General features: G+C 40.1%; 2 protein-coding genes across 7 annotated transcripts in view; one reads left to right on the top strand and one right to left on the bottom strand.

Annotated features, from left to right (window-relative positions):
- The window catches only part of MACROD2 (mono-ADP ribosylhydrolase 2), a 1974865-nt gene extending 1971407 nt beyond the window's left edge, over positions 1-3458 (bottom strand). For all 5 annotated transcript variants that reach the window (XM_029221509.1, XM_029221512.1, XM_029221511.1 and 2 more), the window contains exon 1: positions 3171-3458. In XM_029221509.1, coding sequence (XP_029077342.1) covers positions 3171-3216 — 46 coding nt within the window. In that variant the 5' untranslated portion in view covers positions 3217-3458. The remainder of the gene's footprint in view (positions 1-3170) is intronic.
- Positions 3459-9899: 6441 nt separating this feature from the next.
- The window catches only part of SEL1L2 (SEL1L2 adaptor subunit of ERAD E3 ligase), a 116427-nt gene continuing 107120 nt past the window's right edge, over positions 9900-19206 (top strand). For both annotated transcript variants that reach the window (XM_029219290.1, XM_029219289.1), the window contains exon 1: positions 9900-10033. In XM_029219290.1, coding sequence (XP_029075123.1) covers positions 9976-10033 — 58 coding nt within the window. In that variant the 5' untranslated portion in view covers positions 9900-9975. The remainder of the gene's footprint in view (positions 10034-19206) is intronic.

Genomic DNA, 19206 nt, shown 5'->3' with positions numbered 1-19206 from the left:
AACCCAAAGACACTGAGAAACTAAACATACCCAAAAGAGAATAAATGATAGTACAAGATCTCAAATAATACAGATGAGATAAAGGGCACAAGCAGAGGGGTTAATCCTTAGAAACAAAGATGAAAAGTGCTTCCTCTAAAAGAGGAAGAAAGCTGAAAGAACAACAGACATGTAAAGAAACAAAAGAGACTATGGAAAATGTCAGGGCTGTTCATGTTATATGACATGTATTTTCTCCGTGAATTAAAAGGCAATGTCATCTGTTTAGTATACGAACTTAAGGTCTTGATGGAATAGGAAACTTGAAGGGAATGGTAAATTTGAAATAATCACACAGAGGAGGAAAAGTGATGACTAGTGTTTACCAAAGCACTACTAAAAAAGCTCAGATCACTAATATGGAAATACAGCAATATCAACGATCAGGATGAAAGATATTACAGAGCAACTTGTATTTTCAGTAAGTGTCAGAAGTAAATATGGGAATGCAACCTGGCCTCTGTCATTCCATTTACTTAAAAGTTTAAGTGTGGACACTTAGGAAAAAAACAAGATGAATAATAAGACAATAAGATAAAACACTGAGAATTTAACTTTCAGTACTTGAAATGATAATACACATTGAGTGGTTTTGAACTAGGGCACAAAATATTAAATCAACACCGTTTATTTAACCTATGTGGACTTGAGAATTCCTTAGTTATTTATTTAAACGATGAAACATACTGGGGGGCACAGTCATATATACAGTTTCTTCAGCTTTACACAAAACTTTTCCTTAAAGAACGTTTCACCTTTGCAGATGTGCTTAGTAGATGGTATACTGAGTTAAAATATATTTAAAGAATGCCTTGACATTTTAATGAGGTGGGTAAGCCTTCCTTTAGATTTAAATAACAGGTACAAAAATACGATACCACCCTCTCCAGTACAATTCAGAAAAAGGTCACGCTTTCCATCAGCTTCTTAATGCTAACTACTGTCCTGGAAATCCTCACCTCCTTCTTGATGGTATAACATACGGGTTTATATATATATATGTATATATATATATGTTTATTGAAGTATAGTTGATTTACAATATTATACTTTACTAAATATTCCAAAAATAGATATCCTGATAAGACGCTGACACACTAAAAAGTTTTCAAGTCACAATAACTTTCTCTTTTAATGCAAAAATATGTTAGTTTTAGACAAGAGAAAAATTTACTTTGTTAACTGCCTTCTTTAATTGTGCATTTGTTTCTCTGTTTAGGTAATATTAATTTGGTAATATTTTCCCCTATTATTAGAAGTAAAAGAAGAAAAAAATCAAGACATTAAAGTTTTAAAAATGCTTGCTTATGAAAGTCCAACAGTGTAGATGTTAAATGAAGGAACCATTGTAACATTGTTACTTTAGGAACATTATTATGACAGAAAAATATAATAGTTCTTAAGTAATCGCTATAATTTCATCAATTATTCATGTATTGAAAACAATCTCCATGTTTTCCACTATTTTGCCTTCATTATTATCAATAATACAAACCTAACATTTCAAGACCATCAATAAAAATGGGCATAAAAGATTTTTCAGTGCTTACAAGGTAAATCCTTGTTGAAACTCAAATAACTTCTATTGCAAAAACAAAGCAAAACTATTTTACGCTACTTTATATATCAGCCTATTATTCTCAACAGCATTTGATTTGCGACACCAAAATTTAGTTCTATATATGTCCATAATCATTAAAACATAATTAAATGGCATAGTCTGTCAATATTTAAAGACCATTTTAATTGGGTCGTTCAGTTATGCTGTGTTAAATCTTCCCAGTAGTTAATGTGAAAAAAAGTCCCTCCTCATCCCCTTCCTCATGCATTGTTTTAAGTAGGCCCCTACATAAAGGATTTTTTCCCCCATATTCATTCCCTTTCTTTCATCCACTGTTTGGCCTTATTTATAAAGACCAGCAGTTGCAATAAGAATCCACAGATTTTAAAGAACTATTATCAAGGAAATTAACTTTCACTCTAGTCACCCCTTTATCCTTGTTCTATAAAAAAGATGAGATACTTAGGAGAGATTTGCACTTCCCTCACTCGACCTCACTCCTGATACAGAGCAGTAGCAGTGCGAATACTTTTTACTACATTTCTGTACAATCAGCTGCTAAAGAATTTTTTTAAAAAAAGAAAGAAAAGGAAAGAGGAAAGGAAGGAAGGAAGGAAGGAGAAAGAAGAAAGAAAAGAAAAGAAAAGAAAAACTACAGAGACTCAAGTTTTACCTTGGAATATTCCCTAACTATGATGCCAGAGAAAAACAGGGAGGCAGATGGAGAAAAGAGGGTTGGGTCGCACGCCTCTGTGTCTCATCGACATCAGCGTCACCGTCAACCTGGCTGATCTGGATAAGCTTTCATCTGCACGAAACTCAGGGATGGGCTCATTCACAGAGAGCGACATCAGTCTCATAGTCTTACTCGGAGCAACTTCAGACTATGAATGGGGATGGAATCTAGAGGAAGTCACAGCAGAGAAAAGCCCATTCAGACTTCTCTGACTGCACTTAGCCTCGCGGACAAGACCCGCTCGTTTTAGGTTCCCCCAGATATCCAGGTTTCAAAAGTCACACTGCGGCGCAGAAACAGAGGCCCTGGCTGAACACCCGAAGGTGAGGACGCCCAGCCAGCGGATGAGCAGGAGACAGGGGACAGAGGCGAGGGGTGAACGTCTGAGGCTCGGCGGGCGCGGAGCAGCAGCAGCAGCTGCAGCCGGGGTGCCAGCTGGCGGGCACGTATCCGCGGGACACCCGGGCCGGGAGTCCGAAAGTCCCAGCTGGGGTCCGGGGACAGGGTGCGGGGGCCTGAACAAGTTGTACGGAGCCCGCGGGCCGCCGAGCGGCGGTCCGCGCCGCTAGCGGGGCGAAGGTGACCGGGCGCGGCGGGCGGCAGAGAGGGGCGTGCGCCCACACGTGCGCTAGCGGCAGGTACCCGGGGGCGGCGCGTGCACGCCGGCGTGCGCGCGCGTACGCGCGTGTGTACACACGGACCCGCCAGGGAGGCGGCACCGGCCAGCCGGGCGCGAGGCGGGAGTGGGGCGGAGGGCGCCGCTGCACACACAGCCCTGACTCCCGCCCCCACCCCACCCCACCCCCGCCCCCCGGGACTCGACGGGCCGGTTACCTTTCTCCTCTCTCCACACCTTTTTCTTCTTGTTGCTGGGGTACATGTTGCTGTGGGGGTGGCTGGCTTTAAGCTGCAAGTTCCCCAGGCTCACGGGCAAACAGGGTGTATGCGGAGTGGGAGGGGTGGGAGGGGGCGCTCGGGAGGGAAAAAGTGGAAGAGGCTCCGGGTCCCGCGCCGCTCGCCGCTCTCCAGTCGCCGCCCTCCTCCCTCAGTACGCACTCGGTTCCGGCTCCCACCTGCCTCAGCCCCGCGGCAGCCACCACAGCAGCACCTCAGAGCCTGTCAACTAGGTCACGCCTCGCGCTAACCTAACACCCGCGCAGGCCCCGCCTCCCAGCCTCTAGCCAGCGCCGCCTCCCATTGGCTGCACCGCCCGCCGCTCTCCGCGTTCCAGCTGCCGCGCGCCCCGACTTCGGCCCCAGGGCGCACGCGCAGGCGCAGGCTCGGGCCCGACGCCGAGGACGTTGGGGAGCTGGAGGGGGCGGAGCCAAGGCTCGAGGGGGCTGGAGGTGGCTCACGACTGGGGCGGGGCGTGGGGCGGCCCCGCGGAAGCACCGTGAGGCGCTGGGCGCTTCCTTGCGGCTTCGCGGCTCTGGGAAAACCCGAGGGCGTGGCCTACAGGAAGGGCCAGGTGCGCCAGGTGATTGCGCGCTGACTGGGAAAAGCTGCCTCAGGGCCTGGAAGAAGTGGAAGTGGGAGGAGATGTGAGTCAACACGAATTGTATACTTTCACTGTCACCGCCCCGTCTGGACGGATTTTACCGGATAATCTGAAGCTTTCCTCGTGGTGGGCAAATATAACCGAAAGAAGTGAAAGGATTAGGAAATGGTTCCAGACCATACACAATCAGCTCCTTGACCTTGTAGTAAAAAGTATGTATTTCACTCGACTCCGGTGAACTCTGGAAAGAACAAAAGTAAACTGAACTACTCAAGGGTTTAAGAACCGGGAAGTAGTGGGCAACCAGAACCTTATACTGGAAACGGAAAGCAGTCACATCAAAGCAAGTTCAAGTGGGTATTAACCAGAGCCCGTCATCTTATCGGTTTTATTCCCCCACCAATTGCTTCAGTCAAGGCGCTAGTCTAAAGGGCTCGCTTGAATCTGGGCAATGCTAGTCTGCAGGTGATCTGAAAACCCGGCTCCGTTCGAGTACACCATAGGAGTAGGGTGACCTAGAATTTAGAGGAAGTTTGGTAACCCCATCCCCAAATTTATGGTGTTTCTAAATATCAGACAAGGCTGATTTGGTGGATGTGGTGAATCCACATTTATTTGACAATTGGGGTGCTGTGTTATCTGTGTTGTACTTAAGCCAGGTGTGTAAGAGCAAATAATTATTTGGAACAGGTTTTTAATAAGAGGAAGAAAGGGGGGGCTTAAGAATTGTAAAGAATGAAATGTTTTGAGTAACAGGACACTCTCATGAGGATGATTAATAACAGTAAGATAATTTTGTTAATTTTGACATTGTTTCTGCTTCTGTTTTTCTTTTAATGCTGTGAAGTACATAAAAATTTGTTTGAGAGAAATAGGAAAAGCTTCAAGAAGGAAGTGACATTTGAGCTAATAATGAAAATATGCACTCATTTGTTGGCAGTGGAAATAAAAGCGGGACTCTAAGGCACATTACCAAGGTAGTATCAATAAAAATTGGTAATGAAATAGATTTGGGGAAGAGAATAAGAAAGAGAAAGAATCTAGGGTTTCACGGTATAGTTGAGGAAAATAGCAATATTAATAATATTTGGCAATACAGGAGCAGTTTCAGATTTCATGGGAAAGATATTGAGTCCTTAGTTAGAAATGCAAAATGCAATGTGTGCAGGAAGGTGCATTATACTGGGCACCTTCTCTTCTGTTACAACAGAGAAGCTGTTTCCACCCCAACCCAGAGCCAGTCCTTCCACCTGTGCTTTCTTTCTTTTTTTTAATGTTTATTTATTTATTTTTGGCTGCGTTGGGTCTTTGTTGCTGTGTGTGGGCTTTCTCTAGTTGCAGCGAGCGGGGCTACTCTTTGTTGCAGTGCACAAGCTTCTCATTGCGGTTGCTTCTCTTGTTGCGGAGCACAGGCGCTAGGCGTGCGGGCTTCAGTAGTTGTGGCTCGCGGGCTCTAGAGTGCAGGCTCAGTAGTTGTGGTGCACGGGCTTGCAGTATGTGGGATCTTCCCGGACCAGGGCTCAAACCCGTGTCCTCTGAATTGGCAGGCAGATTCTTAACCACTGCACCGCCAGGAAAGTCTGCCACCTGTGCTTTCTTAGAAGCACTGCACTACTGATTATCCTTTATCTCATGTTGACTCAAAGAACTGGGACCATCCATCAACTTTTAAACTTTCTCAGGTTTCTTGCATGTTAAAATAAATAAAATAAAAATAAATACAAATGCCTCCCGTGATCCCACACTCCTACTGCTAAGGGAAGTTACTTTCCAAAGTAACTTCCTCCTTTGCAAAACGTGTCAATTTTCTTGTACCCCACTTTCTGCTCTTCAGTCCACTCTAATCTGGGTTCTGTCCTATAAATAAACTGAAACGGCTGTTATTAAGGTAATCAATGACCTTCATGTGATATTTAATGGACATTTTTCACTCTTTCTCTTACAAGATCTCTCAGCAGCATTTAATAGTATTAACCTCTTATTCCTCCTGACAGCATTCTTTTCCTTTAATTTTGTCAGCCTTTTGAGTTTCCTCCTGTCTGGTCATTCCTTTATAGCCTCCTTTGTTGGCCCATCTTCCTTTTCAGCCATTACATTTTGGAGTTCATTCTTTGAATAATTTCATCCATATTCATGGCTTCAGTTATAACTATAATTCTCAACCAGGGGCAATTCTGCCTCCCTTGGGGACATTGGCAATATCTGGAGACATTTTTGGTTGTCACACCTGAGGGAAAAATGCTACTGGCATTGAGTGAATGTAAACCAAGGATTCTGCTAAGCATCCTACCATGCACAGGACAGTTCCCTGCAATAAAGAATGTCAATACCGTTGAGGTTGGAAAATCCTGAGTTACATCAATGACTCTGACATTTATTAACTACAGGAAAGTTTTCTTACCCCTCTGCCCTGAATCTAGAGTTATCTTGTCAAGTGTGATCAGGTCATTTTACTGTTGTAAATCATTCAGTGACTTTGTGGTGGACTTTACCATGGATTGAACTGAGTTCCCCCAAAATTCATATAGCCCACAATGTGCTTATATCTAGATATAGGGTCTTTAGGAGGTATTTATAGTTAACTGAGGTCATAAGGGTGGGGCCCTAATCCAGTAGGACTGTGGCCTTATAAAAAGGAGAAGAGTTCACACTCTCTCTCTCTCCCCTTCCCTCTGACTCCCGCATTGTAACTCCACTGTCCCCCATCATGTAAAGACCCAGTGAGAAGGCAGCCATCTGCAAACCAGGAAGAGAGCCTTCACAAGAAGCAGACCATGCTGTACCCTGATCATGGACTTCCAGCATCCAGAACTGTGAGAAAACTAACTTCTGTTGTTTAAGCCGCCCAGTGTGTGATATTTTGTTAAGGCAGCCCAAGATGACTAACACAGTCTTATAAAAACTGAATCATTTAGGAGTGACCATCACCTACCAATTCTGCTTTACCTTATACCATGCTCCACCCCCACCACCCATCTCTGATTCCAACCATAGCAGCCCTTAGAGCTTTTCAGTTCCTTGAACATGTCTCATTCTCACCACATGGCCTTTTCACATGTTTATCACTATACCTAGGACATGTTTTGCTTAGTTAACCCATTCTCATTCTTCAGAGAATTGGCTGGCAAAATTCACTCCCTGGCAAAGCCCTTCCTGATTCTGATCCCACCTGACCTCTACGTATAGCTTCCTCTTCTGTGTCCTCAGTACTCATTCATTTTCCTATAAAGCACTTTTTATAGTTTTTAATTATACATTTATTTTTGTGATTATTTCATTAATATTTGCCTTTCACTCTAGACTTATAAACTCTCTGAGGATGGGAAATATATCTTGTTGCTCACCATCCACAGAAAATGCACAATACTTGGCACATAATAAAAATTTATTGAATAACTGAAAGTTAAGTGAGCATCCGTAGAGAAATGCTGGCAAAACTAAGGAGGAGCACATGACACCAAAATGTGAGCCCCTAATTTAATGTGAAGACCAAGAGAGGAACTAACAAATAAAATTAATGAACACCTCAAAGAGTATTACCTTTCATCTTTAGCATATAGCAGATTTTCAACATGTAAATGAATGAAGCAGGGAGTGGTAGAAGAAGAATGAGAAGATGTGTTCAAAAGTGTAAAAAAGTAACTGCAATTCAATTTTCAGAGAAACCAATAATATGTTTTCAAGAAGATGTTTATGGTCAGAAATATCAGATGTCTCACAGAGATCAAGTAGGATAAGAACTGAGAAAAGATAATTGGATTTATAGTCTATGTAAATTAGTGAAAATAAAAACAAGTAGTTGAAGAATAAGTGAGAGGCAACAAGCCAGAAGCAGTGATTAAGGAGTATTCTTTCAAGATGTTTAGAGGCTAAGGGATAAGTAGAAAAGATAGCAGTAGCAAGGATACGAGAGTCAAGGGAAAATTTTTCTAGGAGAGGTGGAATGAAGAGTTTTTAAATTAAGAAGAAGATTGGTACAAAAAGATTGAAACAAAAAGAGAGAGAGAGAAAAAGTTAGAAGAGAAAAGAACAAATGTTAGATAGAGTGAAGTACCAGAGAAAGTAAATGTGGATAGAATCAAAAGTGAGAGAAGTTTGGATTTAGAATATAGGAAGTGCATTTCATCTTTTGGGATGAATTAGGAAAAAAAGAAGAGATGGAGATTCAAAAATGTTTTTTTAATAAAAAGGAAGGAAGTCGAGGTAAGATAGGTCAAATGGCCTCAGTTTCCGTGAAAATAGGAAGCAAAATCATCTGCTGGAAGATGCTGATAATTCTGGATCCAAATGGGGACTGGAAAAAAAGATTGTTTGAAGAATGTTTAATGGATGATATTAAGAGTTTAAATAAATTTTATTTAGATACTTTTTTAAAGTACAGAAGTTGGGCCAGTTCTATTTTGAAGTCTCTTGGTGAGAGGAAAAGATATTAGGGACACTGGTAGACTGAATAACGGTCCCAAAGATCTCTAGGACCTAATCTCTAGAACCTATGAATGTTACTTTATTTGGCAAAAGGAACTTTGACAATATGACTGAGGATTTTGAGATCAGGAGATTATCTTGTATTTTGGTGGTGCCTAAATGTAATCGCAAGTGTCCTAAGAGGGAGACAGAAGGAGATTAAACCACTGAAGGGGAGAAGGCAAATGATGATTGTGCACAGATTAGAGTGATGTAGCCACAAATTGAGAAGTGTGGGCAGCCACTAAAATCTGGATGATTCTAGGCAAGGAATGGATTCTCCCCTGGAGCCCCCAGAACCAATTAGATCTGCTTTTAATTTTAGTCCTGTAAGAATCCTTTTGGACTTCTGACCTCCAGAACTTTAAGACAATACATTTCTGGGGGTTTTTTCTGTTATTTTTAACCCACTAAATTTGTAGTAATTTGTCACAACAGCAATGAGAATACAGGGAGTAAACCTAAAAATTCAAGGCAATAAATACATCTGTTTCTGAAGTAATTACCTGAACAAACTGTAAAAGTTGGATATATTTTAGGTATGATTTCTCTACTAACTCCATTCTTTGGGTATTGTTAATATTGCGATACTTTACCTAATATTCATTTTGATTTCTGGTCCTAGCTTTAAGGGTATTCATTCATAAAATGCCCATATATTTTAAGAGAGTAAAGAAGGCATTTTTAAACACCTTTTAATGAAAGTTTAATGAAACACCCTTTTTTTTTAACATCTTTATTGGAGTATAATTGCTTTACAATGTTGTGTTAATTTCCTTTGTATAACAAAGTGAATCAGCTCTATGTATGCATATATCCCCATATCCCCTCCCTGTTGCGGCCCCTCCCTCCCACCCTCCCTATCCCACCCCTCTAGGTGGTCACAAAGCATGGAGCTGATCTCCCTGTGCTATGCGGCTGCTTCTCACTAGCTATCTATTTTACACTTGGTAGTGTATATATGTCAATGCTACGCTCTCACTTTGTCCCAGCTTACCCTTCCCCCTCCCCCTGTCCTCAAGTCCATTCTCTATGCCTGCGTGTTTATTCCTGTCCTGCCCCTAGGTTTATCAGAACCATTTTTTTTTTTAGATTCCATATATATGTGTTAGCATATGGTATTTGTTTTTCTTTTTCAAAAATGTAATTGATGACTGGGATTTGTTTGTCTTGGTCCTAGTAAAATGTCAGCAGTTCCTTACCTGAACAGAGTATAAACATTTTCACCAAGATGGGGACCATAGCAGACTTGGTCCATATATTTCCTGTCCACCATAGCCTTGAGATCTTAGATTAAAGGACGATGTCAGGTTAGTTAATTGTGTTTTCACATAATTGCAGCTTGCATCTCTGGAGGTACCATAAAAATAATAATTTCCAGCAACTCTGAACAGAATTCAGAGAGCAGCTCCTACCTATTTCAAGCCTACAACTTATCTCTCACTGGAGAAGAAAGAAACTAGATATGGTTCCTTCCCCACAGCCTGCTCTGTCCATCAGCTGCCTTCATTCCCCATTGAAAGGAACTTCCTGGCCTGGCAGCTCATTGGCCCAAGAGTAAAGAAATTGTTGCTTAGCAACCAAGTCCTGACCCCTACAGACCTAAAAAGAGGAAGCTTGTGGACCAGCCACCTAGTCCTGCCTGTGTTACAGTAAGAAGGAGCTGCTTAGGAGAAAATGAAGCCCTTGTCCCTGCTAATAGAGATATTGATAATTCTTGGGGTCACAATTAAAAGTAAGTTTTTCTGTCCTTATGGTTCTCTATGAGCGGTTTTAGCACTAAGGGTGGAAGCTGATTAGAAAATCATATGTAACTTCACTATATTCCTAATTAACACTACTTTTGGATAACTACTTTAAAATATTCAATTAGGATAAATAGTAACGATACTCTCATTTAGGACAATACGTGGGAAGGATGTGTGTGTGTGTGTGTGTGTGTGAGAGAGAGAGAGAGAGAGAGAAAGAGAGAAGGAGTGCGGTGGGAGAGATTGAGCAAATCTATGAGAAAAGGCTTACAGTAATTTTTATAGAGTAGGGATATTTGAGACAGGTTAAGTTTTGTTAAATCTAGAATATCATGAAGATCTAGTTCTAGAACTTTAAATGAAAAGTATAGAACTCAAAGAGTGGTTAAGTGCTTTAATTTATATTCTTGTAGTCTCTTATAATCTTTCCACAATAGCAATTCTACTTTCAAAGTTTCCATGATTCCTAACTAATTACTATCTTAAAATGGAAATTATTTTCCAATCTTGTTTCTCTGGCTGTTTAACAAGTTAATTTTTACCCAATCCTCAGATACTTTGCTCACCATGAATTCAATTTAAGGAATATTTATTTGCATTTAACCCAGGAATGCAAGGTTGGTATAACATCTGAAAGTTAGTTAATGTAACACACCACATCAATAGATCAAATGACAAAGACCACATGGTCATCTCAATTGATGCAGGAAGAGCACTTGACAAGTCAACTTCCCTTTTGTATAAAAACACTCAACAAACTAGGAATAGAAGGGAACTTGTCAACCTAATAAAGTGCATCCTCAAAAAACTGGCACCTAATATATTTAATGGTGAAAGACTGAATGCTTTCCCGGTATGGTCCGCCTAAGATCAGGAACAAGACAAGGATGTCTACTCTTGCCATTCCTATTCAACATTGTACTGGAGGTTCTAGCCAAGGCAATTAGATAAGAAAAAGAAATAAAGATTGGGAAGGGAGAAGTAAACCTATCTGTATTTACCAAAGACATCTTATACACAGAAAATCCTAAGGTATCCACTAAAAAACTACTAGAACTGATAAATGAGTTCAGCAGGGTTGCAGGATAAAAGACTAATAGACAAAAATTGATTCTATTTCTATACCATCACAGTAAACAAACCAAAAATGAAATTAACAATTTCATTTACAATAGCATTGAAATAGATAAAGTGCTTAGAAATAAATTTAACAAAAAAGTGCAGAGCTCATACTCTGAAACTGCAAAAATTGTTAAAAGAAATTAAAGAAAACTTCAATAAATGAAAATACTTCCCATGTTCATGGATTGGAAAATTTAATATTGTTAAGATGGTAGTACTCTCCAATTTGATCTACAGATTCAATATAATCCTATCAAAATCCCAGCTTCCTGGGATCTTTGCAGAAGATTAACTAATTAATTTCTTTGCAGAAATTAATAAAACAATCTGAAAATTAATATGGAAATGAATGTTCTTCTTGAAAAAAAAGGATAAAGTTAGAGGACTCACACTTCTCAATTTCAAAACTTACTACAGAACTACAGTAATTAAGACAGTGTGGTACTGGCATGAGGATAGACATATAGATCAATAAAATGTCATTGAAAGTTCAGAAATAAATCCTCACATTTATTGTCAATATATTTTTGGCAAAGATGCCAAAACATTGAGTTAATGGGGAAGGGGAATAATAATTCTTCAACATATGGTGAGGGCATCTGGAAAGCCACCTATCTTATACTAGTTGGACATCTACCACACGCTGTATATATAAACTAATTCAAAATGTGTCAAAGACCTAAATATAATAGCTAAATCTTTAAAACTCTTAGAAGAAAACATAGACATAAATCTTTGTGACCCTATATTAGGCAATGATTTCTTAGATATGCCATGAAAAGCACAAGCAAAAAAAAAACCAAACTGGATGTCATCAAAATTAAGCACTTTTATGCTTCAAAGGACATCATCAAGAAGCTGAAAAGACAACCCACAGAATGGGAGAAAATGTTTGCAAATCATATATTCAATAAAGGTTTAGTATTCAGGATATATTAATAACTCTTAGAACTCATCAAAAAAAATGACAAAAAACCCAATTTTTAAATGGGCAAAGGAATTGCATAGATGCTCTTCCATAGAAGCTATACAAATGGCCATCAAATGCATGAAAACACATTCAACATCATTGGTCATTAAGAAAATGCAAATCAAAACCACAATGATATATTACATCATATCTATTAGGATGCCTATAATAAAAAACAAAAAAGGAAAATAACAAGATTTGACAATGATGCAGAGAAATAAGAACGTTCACACATTGCTAGTAGGAATATAAAATGGTACTGCCACTGTGGAAAACAGTTTGGCAGTTCCTCAAAAAGTTAAATTTAGAATTACCATATGACCCATCAATTCCACTACTAGGAACACACCCAAGAGAAATGAAAGCATATGTCCACACTGAAAATTTGTATACAAATGTTTATAAAAACATTATTTATTATATTTAAAAGGTGGAAACAACCTAAATAATGGATGAGTCGATAAACAAGTTGTGGTGTATACATACTATGGAATTCAACCATGAAAAGGAATGAAGTACTGGAACATACTACAAGTTGGATAAACCTCAAAAACGTTATGATATGTGAAAGAAGCCAGATACAAAAGGCCACATATTATATGATTTTTATTATATGAAATATATGTGAAATATCCAGAATAGGCAAATCCATAGAGACAGAAAACAGATTAGTGGTTGCCAGTGGATGGGGGAAGAGATAATGGGGAGTTATTTAATGAATATAGAGTGAGTTTCTGGGTTAAAGAAAAAGGGTTTTTTTGTTTGTTTTTTATTTATTTTTTTGGCTGCGTTGGGTCTTCATTGCTGCGTGTGGGCTTTCTCTAGTTGTGGTGAGCGAAGGCTACTCTTCGTTGCCGTGCACGGGCTTCTCATTGCTATGGCTTCTCTTGTTGCAGAGCATGGGTTCTAGGTTCACATGGGCTTCAGTAGTTGTGGTGCTTGGGCTCAGTAGTTGTGGCTTGCAGTAGTTGCTCCACGGCATGTGGGATCTTCCCGGACCAGGGATCCAACTCATGTTCCCCTGCATTGGCAGGTGGATTCTTAACCACTGCATCACCAAGGAAGACCCAAAAAAAATTCTGAAACTAAAAAGAGATGGTGGTTGTGAATGCACTAACAGTCACTTAATTGTACATTTTTAAATGGTTACTTATATATTATGAACTTCACCTCAATTTTTTAAATGGTACAATGCTTTGGAAAGCAGCCTTGAAGTTCCTCAAAAGATTAAACATAGAATTACCATATGATCCAGAAATTACACCCTAGGTATGTATCCAAGGGAACTGAAAACATTCCCATGCAAAAACTTGTACACAAATGGCAGCATTATTCATAGTAGCCAAAAAGTGGGAAAAAAACTAATGTTCACCAGCTGATGAATAATAAATATACTTTGTTATATCCATGCAATGGAATATTATTCAGCAAAAAAATAAATGAGGTACAATATGGATGATCACTGAAAATATTATGCTAAGCAAAAGCAACTAGACATAAAAGGCCACATATTGTGTGATTTCATACAGATGAAATGTCCAGAATAGGCAAGTCCACAGAGACAGAAAGTAGTTTGCTAGTTACCTAGAGCTGGGAGGTGTAGGGGATTTGAGGAGATTATGGCTGAGAGATTACTTTTGGGGTAATGAAAACGTTCTAAAATTAAGGTGATGGTTGCACAAATCTCTGAATATCCTAAAAGCCTTTGACTTATAGGGAGAAAAAAAATATTTAATAAAAGTTACGTGCCAGGAGTATGGGAAGAATATCTAAGACACAGTCCTTGTCCTTGAGTAGCTTAGAGTCTAGAACAAAAAAACAAGTAAACAGGGAATACATTGTAAAGTGTTGTAGGTATTAAAATAGAGGCATTTATAAGATACTGTAGGGCACAAATCGGGGAGGCCAATTCTACCAGTGTGCAGAGCAGTCAGAGGGCTTCATAAAGGAAAGGACATAAACTGAATCTTGAAAGATTAGTGAGTGTTCACTAAGCAGGCAAAAGAGAACGAGAACATTTCAGACCAGGTAAAGGGAACAAAGACACAGAGGAATAAAAGAGCATGGTCTATAAATAAGTATGTCAGTTTGCTATGGTTTGGGATATAAGATGGAACACAGCAATTGATGGGGGGAGAGGTAGGCAAAGACCGTGTGATAGGCTTTGAAGTTTGGGCTTGATCCTGTGAGCAATGGGGAGTCATTTAAGGGTTTACTCATTGAAGAACATGAATAGACTTATGCTTTTTAAAAATGACTTTGGCAGTTGAGAGGTGGTTGGATTCTAGCTGTACAACTCTAGTGACAATGTAAACAGTAGCAGACTATTGAATGGCCCAAACAAGGAACTATGAGGACTTAAACTATAGCGATAGCAGTGGTGGGGACTGAGGAGTAGATGGAAAACAAGACTAAAGAGAATAGTGTCATAAGAGTCCAGAGTGAGAGCGTGCCATGAAGATGGGAACAGCCAATAGTGCCAAATGCCGGAGATAGTAGGGAAAAGAGGTAAGAGCCAACAAGTGACCATTGGATTTAATAGCTGGAGAATCCACATTGCCAAGACAGTTTTATTAGAGAAGCAGGGACAAAATTTGATTTCAGTTGGTGGGAGTGAACAGGAGGAGAGAAAGTAGAGACAGTAATGATGAGTACAGAGCTCCTCCTGGATTATGACACGGTGCCAGGGTCAGATGCGTTTTCAACAGATCATTTACTGATTGCAGGTGTACAGAGACCCAAGGAAGTAGTTAATGGGGGAGAAGACATTTGCTTTACAAGCTAGTGCTAACACACCTAAGGTTCATACATAAAATCAGCCCTTAACCCCACTCTATTTTTTCTCTTCCTACCTCTCTACCCCTACTTCTCAAGGCAAAACAGGTCTGTCCTTTTTCACTCACATGTACCTTGCAAGCCTGCATGTTGCCTTTTTATGCATTTTTTGCTTGATGCTCAATATACTTTGATTTCACCTCTGTAAAAATATTGAAAGAGGGATGATGCCATAACTATGTGATTTTCCCTGACTCTGCATTCACCTCAGGAAAGTTCTAAAATAGTTACCAACATTTTTCCCTTCTAGTAAATCCTCAGGAAAAAAGTAGTTGATGCTTATGGAAAAAATGAGCAATCTATCCCAAAGTGTAGCTTATAAAATGGAAATAAAACTAATAGTGTGTTTTTTCTGTATCCATCCAGATGCTGATTTAAGGTAGTATAAGGTATATAACTGAGGCAGAAAAAAGACATTGCCAGAAGTTCCAGCTCTAGATTCTCCAGGATTCAAGGTTTCTCTATCCTGTCTCTCTTTTCAGGAGTAATTTCTCACTGTCATACAAATTCTGCAATTAGAAAAAAATAAAGTAAAATTCAAATACAAGCTAAAATAGAAAGTTCATAACAACTCTGTCCCCTGATAGTCACCCACCCAGCAACCCTCTTCCTCAGTTGAAAAAGGCAAGTAGCTCATCGATCTCACACCAATCGGTGGTCAGAAAACAATTGCCTAGCAATCACATCTATATTCCTGGAGGGTCCAGAGAGAAACCACATAAAGGCCAAGTCCTAGACATGTTGCAGTTGATTCTGGGCCTAAGCAGTACAAGCAGGCAATGTCTTACTGCTTCAGAAATGTACTTCCATTACCAGTTCTATTTTGAATAACTTTTGAAATCCAAGAATTTTAAATTACCTTTGCTTCCTTTCAGTTTTGTTTGTTTTTTAATAGAGTAGTTCTTTCTTTTTCAGTTAATTTTATTTATTTATTTTTTGGCTGCATTGGGTCTTCGTTGTTGCGTGGGGGCTCTCTCTAGTTGCAGCAAGCAGGGGCTACTCTTCTTTGCGGTGCGCGGGCTTCTCATTGCGGTGGCTTCTCTTGTTGCGGAACACGGGCTCTAACCGCGCAGGCTTCAGTAGTTGTGGCACACGGGCTCTACAGCATAGGCTCAATAGTTGTGGTGCACGGGCTTTGTTGCTCCGCAGCATGTGGGATCTTCCCGGACCAGGGATCAAACCCATGTGCCCTGCATTGGCAGGCAGATTCTTAACCACTGCACCACCAGGGAAGTCCCTCAGTTCTTTATATTATGCCTCTAAACAGGGAAAGAATAAATTGTCAGTATCTGGAGCATCTTTCCTTGCAGAGAAGCAGGAGGGAGCAGGTGTGTCATGGTGGGACCATTGACTACTAGAGAGAAGTTTGATTTCTGTGTTATGTTTAGGGATCAGTAAGGAAGCTCATTTCTCCTTTGTGAATTGTCCCGGAATATGTAAAGCTTTTCCTTGTATTCATATCCTAGAGTCACCTGAAAGGTTTCTATATTAACCAATTACTGTTACTCTTTGGAACCATCCAGTAGGACAGCACTCAGTGGGGAGAGGGCAGCCCTCAACCTGGAGATCTCTGGGAGAATAGATGCCCCTGCTGAGCCCATGAATGCCCTTGCATCAGCTTTACTTCTGGTTGCTCAGTTAGATTTGAGGAACTAACCTCTTCTGCCATGTCCTTTTGTCATACCAGAAAGCACTCTTCCCAATTCTACTCCATTTTCTCCATGCAGAGACTCATAATCCACTTCTACTCCGTTTTCTCCATGCAAAGACTCTCATGTCTCTCTTATCACATAACTACTCCAAGAATTCTCTCTGCCAGTAATAGCCCTCTACTTGCTCCTAACTGATTCTAAGATCTACTCCCCATCTATTGAGACTGCTTTCTCAAAGAACACCAATAGCCAATGATTACCAATCCAGTGGCTCCTACTGTTCTTACTACTTAACCTCTCAGCAGCATTTGACACTATATTCTTTCCCCTCTACCTCTGTAGAATCTTCTTAGGCTCTTTCACTGGCTTGTTTTCCTCAACCCTCCCTTTAAATGCTATGCCCAAAGTTCAGTGCTTAGCTCTCTTGCTCTTCATATTCTATGCTTCTGGTGCTCTCTCCCAAGCCCCACAGCTTCATTTACCTGTGTATTTACACCCTAGGCCTTCCTCTGAATCTCCAGGCCTACGTATCAGCTGCATGATGGTCATGAACAATGTATGGTCTGCGAACATCTTAAATTCAACATTTCTTCTCAGAGTTAGTTCCTCTCGGACTTCCCTGGTGGTCCAGTGGTTAAGACTTTGGACTTCCACTGCAGGGGGCACAGGTTCGATCCCTAGTCGGGGAACTAAGATCCTGCACGCCTCAGAGCGCAGCCAAAAAAAAAAAAAAGTTCCTCTCCTATGTTTCTTCTCTTCTTAATGACATCAACATCCCTCCCAGCTTCCTTGGTTCTCAAGTGTAAAACCTGCAAATTATATGATCATACAGTTAATGATGCACTAATTATCATCTAATTCAATGTTTTTACAGATGATAGGAGTGGCGCCCAGAGTGGTGAAATTAATTCCCAAGGGTTATTTTGCAAGGCCAGTTCTGGAGCCAAAATCTCCTAATCCTTTACGATTATTCATTCCTTTATTCCTTCACCAAATCCTGTCAGTTCCACAGTGCTTCTCCCATCTATACATTTTCACCATCTCAATTTATAGTCTTTTTTTTTTTTTTTTCGGTACGCGGGCCTCTCACTGTTGTGGCCTCTCCCGTTGCGGAGCACAGGCTCCGGACGCGCAGGCTCAGCGGCCATGGCTCACGGGCCCAGCCGCTCCGCGGCATGTCGCGGCATGTGGGATCTTCCCGGACCGGAGCACAAACCCGTGTCCCCTGCATCGGCAGGCGGACTCTCAACCACTGCGCCACCAGGGAAGCCCCATAGTCTTATTTTTGTATTTTTTATTTATATTACTGCACTTCTAACTTTCCCCTCTCTTATTCACAATACAGTACTGCGGGAAATAATATTCCTAAACCCCAGATTTGATCATGATTTTCCCTGTTTCAAGCACCTACTTTATACAGAATAAAGTTCCAACATCTTGTCCAGCAGTCAGAATCCTATGCAGTTAGATCTGAACTTCCTTTATTTCAACCGATTCAAACTATGAGCTACTCAGTATACCTAACTCTCTCACTTCCACATCTTTCTCAGTCTGTTCTACAGACTCTTCTTCCCCATCACCACCATAGATCCACAGCATAACATCCTACTAATCTTTTAAAGTCCATTTCAAGTTCTACTCCTTCAAAAAAAGCTTTCCCAAGCCCTTCCTCATAGCACATTGTGCCTTTACTTTCTTATGCATCACAGTTTCACAACTGAGTTAGTTTTTAACCCTTCTCACTATATTATCAACTACCTGAATGCAGAGATTGTGTTTTACTTACCTTTAGTATTTCCTATAGCACATTGCAGAACTTGGCATATAATAGATGCTCAGTTAGCACTTGTAAAATAGAATAACTAACATCTGTGTAATACTTTGAAATTTGTAAAATACATTCCCAAAACCTGTGGAGTAAGTCATGTAAGTATTTTTATTATTCTAAATTTACACATTTTCAAAACTCTGAAATATAGAGTTTAGTAAAACCTGAATCCTCTAATAGGAACCAAGCTTTGTTTTTTGTTTTTTACTCCCTATCACCTGTTTGTTATGCTAAGTCTGTATTCTTCAAAGTAGACTTCTGAGAGTATTTGCCTTATTATCATATTTACTTGCCTCAGGCTATTTCTACATACTACCAAACAGCCAGATGAAAAATAAAAATGCAATCAATCTTCCAAATATTTTAAAATGTAGTATACATATGTTTGTTTCTGTATAGAACAAACAGCTAGGTGATTGATTTGCATTATTTACTTTTCAACCAGTTGTTTCGGCAGTGTGCTGATTATATAAACTCCAACAGTGGCATTTTCTCAGTTTTTTGTTGATTTTGTAATTTTACTGCCATCTGCAATTTTTTTACAGTAGCCATCTAATTTTATTTATATAGTTTATTGCCAATGAGATATGGTAGGCAAGAAAAACTGGTTTCTTTTAAGTCTTCTTTAAGCCTGCCCCACAGACGTGGAGCCAAGGTTGCATGGGATTGAAGAAATATTCCCAAATTGGAAAAAGTACTGTAATGTACACCCTGCAGCTTCCCTCATAGAAGAGTTAAAAACAAAAAAACCCC

Source organism: Monodon monoceros, unplaced genomic scaffold, assembly GCF_005190385.1.
Source record: "Monodon monoceros isolate NGI ecotype Baffin Bay Population unplaced genomic scaffold, NGI_Narwhal_1 Super_Scaffold_13, whole genome shotgun sequence".
In the NCBI taxonomy this organism is placed as follows: domain Eukaryota; kingdom Metazoa; phylum Chordata; class Mammalia; order Artiodactyla; family Monodontidae; genus Monodon; species Monodon monoceros.
The sequence above is the reverse complement of the archived record's forward strand: the minus strand, read 5'-3'. Positions and strand labels throughout refer to the sequence as shown.